This window comes from Maniola hyperantus, chromosome 14, assembly GCF_902806685.2.
Source record: "Maniola hyperantus chromosome 14, iAphHyp1.2, whole genome shotgun sequence".
NCBI lineage: Eukaryota > Metazoa > Arthropoda > Insecta > Lepidoptera > Nymphalidae > Maniola > Maniola hyperantus.
Window position 1 is genome coordinate 6,952,512 of NC_048549.1, and position 11,344 is coordinate 6,963,855.

The following is an 11,344-nucleotide window of genomic DNA, read 5'->3' on the forward strand; positions in this document are numbered from 1 at the left end:
CAGATTAAAGTTACATTAGATTACCGTTAAGTTTTGACTACTAATAAAAGCAAAATGAGTTGATGCGAGTCATTATAATCATACCACCATGAATCATGCAGGTAAAATGTTGGTCTAGTTGAGCAACCTTATATTATAAGCTGACTATAGGTCAGCTTATAATACCTGGACCTCCTTTGCGAGCTTCTGGCTTAGCGCTTTACAAAAACATTTTTGGGATTGATGATGACCTTTGAGAACATTATGGAGAACTTTCAGGCATTCAAGTTTTTTAAAAATAAAAGGTAGGTAGGTCCGTAATACCTACTAAAGTAGGTCTAGGTATCATGTATGATGTAAGTATCTGAAGTTATATTATTTTAGACCTGGCTATGCGATCAATGCTGGGGCAGGCTTAAATCTAGTTGTTAGTAACATTGTAACTAGCCGTAAAAATTATCGAGTTTCGACCGTCAGCAATTACTTATATGGCCACCATGGTCTTACTTGGTATCCCATAGCATAAACATCCTCCGCCCACGGTACACGAAATTTCTGATAGTATCACGTTTTGCTGATCCGATGTAATAGGTATACATAGAGGTAGGTACCTCTTATTTGTCAGAGAGTTGCAAGAAGTTGGTGGTTGGTTGGTGGTATCTATTGTTTAGATAGGGCACTGCCTTAGGTAATATACTTGCATCTATCTATACTAATACCTAGGTATGTCTTAGGTATAAAGAGGTAAGTACTTAAAGTTTGTAAGCTTGGATGAAGGACGTAATCTGTGATGATGTAGGATGTTGTATAGAAGCTCTACATTTCCTGAAGATGCTCCGGTGTCTGGGCGAAACGTGCGCCGAGTGTGTTTTGGGATTCGTATCGCTTGCTTGGTGGCTGGCTTTTTGTGCATATTTAGCAGTAGAAGGGCAGGCGGTGCATATCGCATGCTGCATGATGCACCATACAGATTTGTCTGTTTCAGCGGATTATAGCAAATTAAGCTTTTGGTTCCTTGTACTATAGATATAGGATGTTAAAGTCAGTGTATTCAATTGGTATTCAACAATATTATTAGTATTCAAAAATTCTTTCCCTATTTAAAAGGTACATTATTCCAGATGGACATAAGCTATATAGATATCTCTATCTATTATGTACTGGCTGACCCGGCGAACTTCGTACCGCCTAATAGTCGATTCATTTCAGGCAATTTTTTAATTTTTCTCTCCGTAAGAACTATCCTCGTACTTCAAGGAATAGGTAGGTAGGTACCTATTATAAAAAAAGAATTAGAGAAATCGGTTCAGCTGTTCTCGATATTTGCGCTTAGCAACACATTCAGCGATTAATTTTTATTAGGGTTCCGTAGTAAACAAGGAACCCTTATAGTTTCGCCATGTGCGTCTGTCTGTCCGTCCGTCCGTCCTCGGTTAATCTTAGACACTATTAGTGCTAGAAATCTGTAATTTGGCATGGGTATAAATATTAATCACGCCGACAAATTGGTGAAATAAAATTGTGATAAATATATTTTTAAGGGTAGCTTCCCTACATGTAAAGTGGGTATGAGTTTCTTTTTCTCGTCTACCCCATAGTGTGGGGTATCGTTGAATAGGTCTTTTAAAAATACTGTGGGTGTGAGAACATCATTTTTCGATTTCTAGATCTGTTTGTAAAATATGATGTTTTAAAGTGCTAATTTTTATTGGAGTCAAGTGTACTTAGGTCTTAGACTGATTTTATTAACTCCAATTGAAATTGTGTTTGCAAGTACATGTAACATCCAGGATAGCTTACATCACAGTACTTACATTTGAATAACTAATGTTAGAATAACTTATATTATTACGTAAGGTTTTCCGATTTTATCTCGAATAAGTACTTGTACTCTCGTCTCAATAGTATTATTTCACTTCCAAAAGGAAGATGTGGCCTTTACTAATATTTATTTTATTTCTTCTTATATTAAAAGATGCTATACAGAAACCAGAGTCATATCCTCCAGGTTAATCTTTTCGTTTCAAGAAGATTATGTTAATTATTTTATAAGACATCTTTTATTTGTGATTTTAGGTCCCCCTTTGATACCCGTAGTAGGCAATTTAGTATCACTTTGGTTAAGTTTGAAGAAATTTAAGTACCATCATAGTGTTTGGCAAGAGTGGTCTAAGAAATATGGGAGCATACTTGGACTTCGACTTGGCCACACCTATGTTGTAGTTGTTTCTGGTAGAGATATGATTAAAGAAGTGTCTTCTAGAGATGTTTTTGACGGGAGACCGAATGGATTTTTTTATTTACTGCGATCGTTCAATAAGAAACTTGGTAAGTGCATCACTTTCATAAAACTTCTAATCGGGGGTCCGGGGTTAGATCCCTCGCACGCACCTCTAACTTTTCGGAGCTATGTGCGTTTTAAGCAATGATCACTTGGCGCAATTTTACGATAAGGAAAACATCGTGAGGAAACCTGCATAGGTACTTACTCTAGTTCTACTTCATCAGTTCTATTTGGATTTTTAGAAACCTGTAGAAACTATTTGAATTTCCGGGATGAGCATGATGTGTTGAAAAGGTAAAGATTTCCTTCCCCGGGATGCAAGCTATCTCTGTACAAAATTTCGTCAAAATCGGTTAAAAGCGCATGGGGCGTGAAAAGTTAGCAAACAGACAGACAGCCACACTTTCGGATTTACAATATTATTATCATCATGATCAACCCATTACCGACTCACTACAGAGCACGGGTCTCCTCTCAGATTGAGAGGGGTTTTGGCCATAGTCTACCATGCTGGTCATGTGTGGATTGGTAGATTTCACACACCTTTGAGAACATTATGGAGAACTCTCAGGCATGCAGGTTTCCTCACGATGTTTTCTTTCACCGTTAAAACAAGTGATATTTGAATAATTAAAACGCACATAACTCCGAAAAGTTAGAGGTGTGTGCCCGGGATCGGCCGATTAGAAGGCGGACGACGGACGTTCTAACCACCAGGCTATCACAGCTTCTATATTATCTTCATATTCACAATATTATTATTATGGATTGCAGGATTAGTATTTTCTGATGGAGCCACGTGGCATAAAACAAGACGCATGGTCCTGAAATGCCTTAAATGTTTCGGTTATGGTTCACGATCTATGGAAGCTAATATAAGCGAAGAATGTAAAGCACTTATTGAATTGCGGATGGTAAATGCTGGCATGCCTATAGTGGTCAACCACATGTTTGATGTTTGTATCGTCAATATCCTATGGAAATTAGTGGCTGGCAAAAGGTATATTGGAACCTCATTTTATTCATTAAAAATACGTGTGCATAATATGTTTGCGAAGAAGCCTTAAAATTTATTAATGCTGTCTATCCTAGGAAAAACCGGTCAAGTGCGAGTCATGCTCGCACACCGCGGGTTCCGTACTACAGTCGTATTTTTTCGACATTTTGCACGATAATTCAAAAACTATGATGCATAAAAATAAATAAAAATCTATTTTAGAATGCATAGGTCTTTAGGCATAGCCCTTTCATAACATGATACCCCACTTGATAGGTAGGTATAGTTATCTTACTTCGAAAATTTAAAATACTAATTATTAGTTCATGACCACAATATTTTTTTTTTGGTGTGAGGTAACCACAAATTAACGGTTTTCAGATTTTTCCCCTAATGTCTGCTATAAGACCTACTATCCTATCTGCCAAATATCTGATTCTGGGTCAACGGGAAGTAACCTGTAGGTTTCTTGACAGACAGACAGACAGACAGATAGACAACAAAGTGATCCTATAAGGGTTCCGTTTTTCCTTTTGAAGTACGGAACCCTAAAAACCGGCTAAGTGCGAGACAGACTCACGCACCGAGGGTTCCGTACCTACTACAGAAGAAATAAAACGGCAAGAATCTCTTTTGTTAACGAACCGCAAAACGTAGAGGTTTATTATTAAAATGTGCATGAACATTATTTTGAAATCCCATGGGAACTCTTCATTTTCCAAGACCAAAAGTAGCCTATGCCCTTCTTGCAAGTTTTCTCAAGTCTCGCCAATTAAGTTAAAATCTGTCCGTAAAAATTTGCAGACAGTCTGACAAACAGAGGTACTGGCGTAGATTCTTTTGGCGTTTCGCTAAATTTAAATTCGTTTAAGTATATTAGACTTAGAGAGATGTCCTATAATATAATTCGCATTTAAACATATAATATTAATAACTACTTAGCATGGATTATAATAAATATGCCTTTTTAGGTACGATTTGTCGAATAAGCAATTAACAATTTTATGTGATCTAATCACCAGATCATTTAAGGTTGTTGATATGAGTGGCGGTCTTTTGAATTTCCTGCCATTCCTGAGACATTTTATGCCGGATCTAATTGGTTATACAGAACTTAATGCAATCCATAACACGCTGTATGAATTTTTACGGGTAGGTAAATGCTTATACTTAGTTATTTTTAAATCTTCCAAAGATTTTGCTTCTTGATTTTTCTTGAGGTTTCGATCAACTAATTTGATGTTGTAACCACATAAAATATAGAGCGAGATGAAAATGAAGAATGCAATTTCAAATCGACATAGGTAGGCACCTAAGTAGACTTATTTACAGAAGAAAGTGAATAATATAAAGTAATAGAACGATATAAAGTAAACAATAGAAAAAACGATAACTTAAACAAACCATCAGATCTCTAGTCAATTAAGAGTTCGAACAGGCTTTTGATATTATGATGCTAGATGATGCCCGCGACTTCGTCCGCGTGGATTTAGGTTTTAAAAATCCCGTGGGAACTCTTTGCTTATCTGGGATAAAAAGTAGCCTATGTCCTTCCCCGGGATGCAAGCCATCGCTGTACCAAATTTCGTCCAAATCTGTTGTACGGATGGAGCGTGAAAGGCTAGCAGACAGACAGACAGACACACTTTCGCATTTATAATATTAGTATGGATATAGGTTGTGTTTTTATTTCTTGTACTAAAGATGATAAGTTCACAGTAGGAGTTGTAATAAATTCTAAGATAATCGGGTCAAGAATATGTGATGAAAATTAGGTCAATCGGATAGTAAGTAATCGATTTATTATTTTACTTAAGTATAATTATTATTTCCAACGAAAATAGTTATTTAAACCTTTAGGTATTAATGTGTGTTCCATAAATAACCTCATGTCAAAAAAGGGTAAAAAAACTATCATGTTACACAGGTTACAAGTTACTTACTTGTAACCTGTGTAACATGATAGTTTTTTTAAATTAGGAAACTTTAAATTCTACGATGTAGGTAGGTACACGTTAGATTGTAATCTGTTTCAATTTAAGTTCAAGGTTTTTCCGTTCAATATTGTTTGTACGTAGGTACCTACAGTATATTGTATGTATAGTACCTACCTATGTATTTTGCAAATCTTATTCAGGACAACACAAGGCTTACATTTTTTTTGGAAAATGTTATAGCCTTATCTATCCATTGTGGAATGATGCCACGTGAATTATTTTGTTATAAGTTAGTCTAAGTTTTCTTACAATTTAAACTTTTTAAATTCCAGAGTACAATACAAGAACATCAAAATACAATCGATGTAACGAATCCCAGAGATGTTATAGACATGTTTTTAATTGAAATGAACTGTTCGAAGAACGATTCCTGTATGTTATCCTGTAGGCTATTGTGCTTGCCTGAATTTCACTCAAGGCAGCTGTAGTCTATATATTATTTGTATATCGCTATCACTACTTGCTTTGACAATTTGTAAAACAAAACAGAACACGATGTTTTTTCTCCTATTTTGTTTATTCTAGTTTCTCTTGAAGAACTACAAGTAATATGCCTCGATCTACTCGAAGCAGGAGTAGAAACTGTCAGCAACACAGCAGTGTTCATGCTTCTTCATATAGTAAGAAATCAAGAAGTTCAGAAGAAACTGCGAAACGAAATTGACGTTGAAATCGGATTTTCACGGCACCCTTCTTTGAGCGATAGATCCAAGTATAAACTATAATAATTATTATTATTCTGATGATTATATTACAAGTAATAAAATATCTGTTAGGTATAAGTACTTACTTGATAAATTTTGTTATTGGTTTTTGAGGCGCTTAGCTTCGACATCAACAAAATATTAGTTTATGACTTATTCTGACGATCTGATGACGCAGTTTAAAATGTACGTGTTAAAACTTGAAACATACGCGTACTGTAGGTATTGTTCAAAAATTCTTGTTCAACAGAATGGTTTACACGGAAGCAGTACTGCTGGAAACATTGCGTATATCAAGTGTTGCTGCTGTGGGCATCCCGCATATGGCCCTTGAAGATGCAAAGCTTGGAAACTTCACGATACCTAAGGTAACGTAAATATAAAATCAAATGTTACTTGACATAAAAAACAGGTTATTAGGTTTAAAAGAGAGTTATTTCATTATCTCATAAAAGAACTAAAGTTTACTAGCTTGCATTAGAAACAATCTAAATATACCTACTTACATATTGTAGAGCAATAGATGTAATATGTATATTGTATAACATAATAATAATAGAGTAATTTAACATAATATAGTAATATAACATATTATATTATTATCTGTATAGATAGGTATATCACAGACAAACCAACAGATCATTATCAACGTACCTATATCTCAAATTACTAGTGTAAAAACTCAAGATTTAAGCCACCAAGCTAGGATAGAAAAAGAAGAAACTTAAGACCTCACTAAGGGAGGATGTTAAGAAATTCCAGCGAGATAACTAGATATACTTTTATAAAAAACTCCACACGGGCGAAATTGCGAGAAAAACCTTGTTAGGTATCATCGTCAATCCATCGCCGGTCCACTAGGTACCTATTATATTGATTACCGGTATCCTGATCTCCCCCTCAGAATGAGAAAGGCTTAAGAAGTTAAGCCATAGTCAATAATGCTGACCAAGGGCGGACTGGCAGACTTCACACAGCTTTTAGAACATTACCTAAGTATGGAGAACTCTCAGGTATGCAGATTTCCTCACAATGTTTTACAGTTTCACTTTATCATAAAACAATTTCATATCTACACAATTGCTTAAAAGGTTCATAATTCCGTTATATTTCCCACAGGGCACTTGTGTTTTACTTGCTATCCACGACCTCCATAATGGAGTGCATTGGAAGGACTCGTCGACGTTTCGACCGGAGCGTTTCTTAACAAAAGAAGGGAACCTAATACAAGATGAATGGCTCATGCCTTTTGGAAGCGGTAATTACATGTGTTGTATATATGAAACGAATTCAATCAAAACAAACCGGCCAAGTGCGAATCAGACTCGCGCACTGAGGGATCCGTACTACAATCGTATTTTATCGACATTTTGCACGATAAATCAAAAACTACTTACTAGATCTCGTTCAAACCAATTTTCGGTGGAAGTTTGCATCATATATTTTACATCATATATTTATATCATATATTTTATTTTTAACATTCTCTTATTTTAGAAGTTACAGCAGGGTTAGCATGGGCGGGGATATAATTTTCTCCCCGGGGAAAGGATAAAATCTTTATCCCCTCCGACAGCTTTATCCACTCTCCGAGCATGGACTCACGGGTGGATATAATTATCCACAGTGAATAAAACGGGGGACTTTTCGGTTTTTGGATATTTTCCTTTACCTTTATTGGGTTAATGGTAATTGGTATTTGGGACCTATGTTGGGTTTATGTTGGGGTTCCCAACCATATTCCAAACATAACCCAAACACAACCCAAACATAACACAAACATAACCCAAACACAACCCAAACATAACCTAAACCCAACAGGTACCGCGAGACATGTTTTGATTTTTTAAGTTCTATGAGAATAAACTTAAACCCACGTCTAATGTAGAGGATAAAATTGTCCCCGAATTAGGGATAAACTTCTTCTCTCCCCTGTTGCCGTGCTTTGAGAGGTGGACAAGTAAATTTTATCCCTCGTCAGTGGATATAATTGGGGGATAAAATTTTTGTCTCCTGCCCATGCTAGGGGGGCAGGGGTAAAACGTGTGTCCCCACGTTTTACCACTTTAGAAGTGTCTCTCGCGCAAACTATTCAGTTTAGACAAAAATGATATTAGAAACCTCAATATAATTTTTGAAGACCTATCCATAGATACCCCAACCATATACGTATAGGTTTGATGAATTTTTTTTTAATTGTCAGTAATTTATTGTTTTTTTTTCTATGTTTGTGTGAAAATCTTAATGCGTTCACAGAATTCATCTACTTACCAAGTTTCAACAGTATAGTTCTTATAGTTTCGGAAAAAAGTGACTGTGGCATAGGGACGGGCAGACAGACATGACGAATCTATAACGGTTCCGTTTTTTGCCATTTGGCTAAGGAACCCTAAAAAGGTGAAGTTTATCAATACGATCGTTATAGAATTTTGTCGAAATCTAAATATGCCTGTTCGTCCGTCCGTCCGTCTATCTGTTCGTTACCTTACCTATGTTACCCTGTTCGCGCATGGTTCATCTGATTAAATCGAGAATTTGTACAGTTTTTGCAACACATGCCGTTTACCTAGGCATCAGCTAAAAACAATATCAAACAATCTGATGTTGGTGTTGTAATTTTCAGGTACCTACTTAGGTACCTACCTACTCAATCTGGTATTTCTTAGTCACACTTTTTAAACCATATTTCATTAATCCATTGATAAGAATGATTGATGTATGTACTTTTATCACAAAGGTTATCTTTGAAAATAATTTGTAATGCTATTACTTTTTAATGTACTAACTACTAACTATTATAATAAATTTACTTTAAACATACTTACAAACATCGCAAATCTATCCTAAAGTTTGTCGTGAATTTTCGTAATTCGTTCTGCTGTTGCGAGTTCGTAATAAATTATTATTATATGTATATACTATACCTACCTACTAAGCCACCCGTCCCAGCTTCGCACGGGTAGCTTATTATCGTAGGGATCTCTTTTTTGTAAAATAAAATATAGCCTTTGTCACTGAACGATGTACCTACCTACTAGCTAGAATTTTCAAAATTGGTTCAGTAGTTCCACCTAACTAACCTACCTCTTTATTATAATAAGTATGAGTACAGATTAGGTACAGTTCTTGCAATTCACGAAGGCTAGTGAACTTTACTTGTGGTAACGTTGTTTACATGGTTATTGCGTAAGTGTGCTGGCATGTCGGACCAATCAGTCGCGAGCAAGCGCTGACAAACACACACATTTAGTGTACCTTACTTCGTGAACTGCAAGAACTATACCTACCTACTGTATTTTTAAAGCATAAGCTGTTCTTTTCGAATTTTGGAATATTTTAGTTGTCGAAATTAATTGGTAAAATAATTTTACGACCTTTTTAACAATATAAGTACCTACCTAAATTGAAATCTGATTTAATAAGTACCTAAATCACTTATTTATACCAACAGGTAAAAGGAGGTGTATTGGCGAAGGATTGGCTCGTTCAGAACTGTTCATGTTTCTGACACATCTACTGCAAAGGTTCAACCTTAAAATCCCCGAAGGTGATGCTCATCCATGTACAGAACCTATTGACGGAGTTACTCTATCTGCAAAAGAATTCAGAATTGTATTTGAACCTAGATATAGGCACAAGTAAAATTGACGATTGATTTCAAATAAGATTTAATAGGTACTTAATACTAATACCTTTAATATTTTATTCCGTTAATAAGTTAGATATTGATATTATGATAAGAAAAGGTGGAAAATTTAACAATTATTTTGAAAACAATGATTGCGTCCCAGAAAATTATTTGGGATGTTATTAGGGAAAAAATATATTATAAACGTATAGCTACCGATCTAATCAGTAGAAATACTTAATAGTTTGTTTTTATCAATAAAAAATCTCAAGACGCTTTTGTTTCATTTTATGTTTTTTTAAAATAAGTAACAAAACAAACTTATGAAATACAACTGATAAACTGATAAACAAACAAAAATATTCACAATTGTAATATTAACAACAAGTAAAGAGTGCAAAGGTTCAATAAGAGTCGTGACAATATATTGTGAAGTAGAACAATAAAGCTTATCATAACGTTCTCGTTCTCGAAGGATTTTTCCATCTTTACGACAAACGAGGTCATGTTCTTTCGCACAAAAATCGGAAATAACTACCTACCTACGTTGTATCCGACCATAAGAAGTATGTAATAAACTACTATATTATTATTATCATATATTATTTGCTCTCACGCCCGTGTACAAAATAGATACATATAAAAGCCAAAAGAGTTATAATATACTTACATACATAAAAATAAATAAACCTACATAAACATTACATACATACATATTTGTACCGGGCGGAGGATTACACCCCGGCAGGGGAGACCAAACGGCCGGGGGTCAGGGCGACAGGTGAAGAAATCGGCGGACTCTCCTAGCCAAGTCCAGCAGGACCGCTTTTTGCATCCTGGCTGCGAGAGAACTGCCACGGAACCCCAGTCGCCTCAGATGTTGAGCGAGGCTAACTGGGATCAACCCATTCGCAGATATGACGATTGGGATGATTTCAGTGGACTCCACATGCCACATGTCGGAAACCTCGTGAGCCAGATCGAGATACTTGCGCTTTTTCTCCGTCTCAGCTCTCACCAGGTTCTCGACATACGGAATGGTGATGTCCACCAAAAACACCCTCGACTGTGCCCGGTCCACCACCACGATGTCAGGCTTATTCGCTAGAATAGTCCTGTCCGTGATGATGGACCGGTCCCAATAGAGCCGGACTCCGTCGCGCTCGAGTACCGGCACCGGTGTGTACTTGTAATACGGCAACCTCTCATCCAGGAGACCGTACTTCAGAGCAAGTTCTTGGTGAAGGATTTTGGCTGCTTGGTTGTGTCTGTGCAGATACTCAGTGTTGGCAAGCGCTGAACATCCCGAAAGCACATGTCTGAGTGACTCGCCAGGATATTAATATTATTATCAATATCATGAAATATGGTACCTACTTTAGCGTAGTATCTAGTATCTACCAATAGATTCTATTTGTAGCTACTTAGTAAAAATAACTAAATTATTAAATTACTTATTATATATTTATATAATTTAATAAGTTATTTATAGACCTAAAAAGTAGACGTGAAAAGCAACTTTGCAATTTTATTGTTTTATTTTAACTACAGTAAAAATTGTTAGGTATACAGTATACTTAACAACATCGAAGGGACCTTAGTACTATTATAATAATATTCTGTGCCATGACTATCAGGTTGCAAAAGACAGTAGTTGTAATAACCGGCGTTAACTTTTAATGTTACAAATAGCCGGGATTTTATATACGAATCATCTACGAATGCTACGAATAGGCTTTGGGTTATATATATATT

General features: G+C 35.9%; 3 protein-coding genes across 3 annotated transcripts in view; 1 reads left to right on the plus strand and 2 right to left on the minus strand.

Annotated features, from left to right (window-relative positions):
- Pfdn4 (prefoldin subunit 4) overlaps positions 1-11,344 on the minus strand; it is a 331,489-nt gene that overhangs the window by 236,658 nt on the left and 83,487 nt on the right. The gene's annotated exons all lie outside the window — the stretch shown is intronic.
- Positions 1-11,344, minus strand: part of LOC117988228 (ommochrome-binding protein-like) — a 259,232-nt gene that overhangs the window by 44,851 nt on the left and 203,037 nt on the right. The gene's annotated exons all lie outside the window — the stretch shown is intronic.
- Positions 1,870-9,863, plus strand: LOC117988217 (farnesoate epoxidase-like). Its single transcript, XM_034975331.2, has 9 exons — positions 1,870-1,987; positions 2,056-2,307; positions 3,038-3,263; positions 4,232-4,412; positions 5,530-5,629; positions 5,783-5,969; positions 6,212-6,329; positions 7,081-7,219; positions 9,413-9,863. Exons 1-9 carry the CDS (start codon positions 1,909-1,911, stop codon positions 9,601-9,603), a joined length of 1,473 nt encoding a protein of 490 aa, XP_034831222.1. The 5' UTR covers positions 1,870-1,908; the 3' UTR covers positions 9,604-9,863.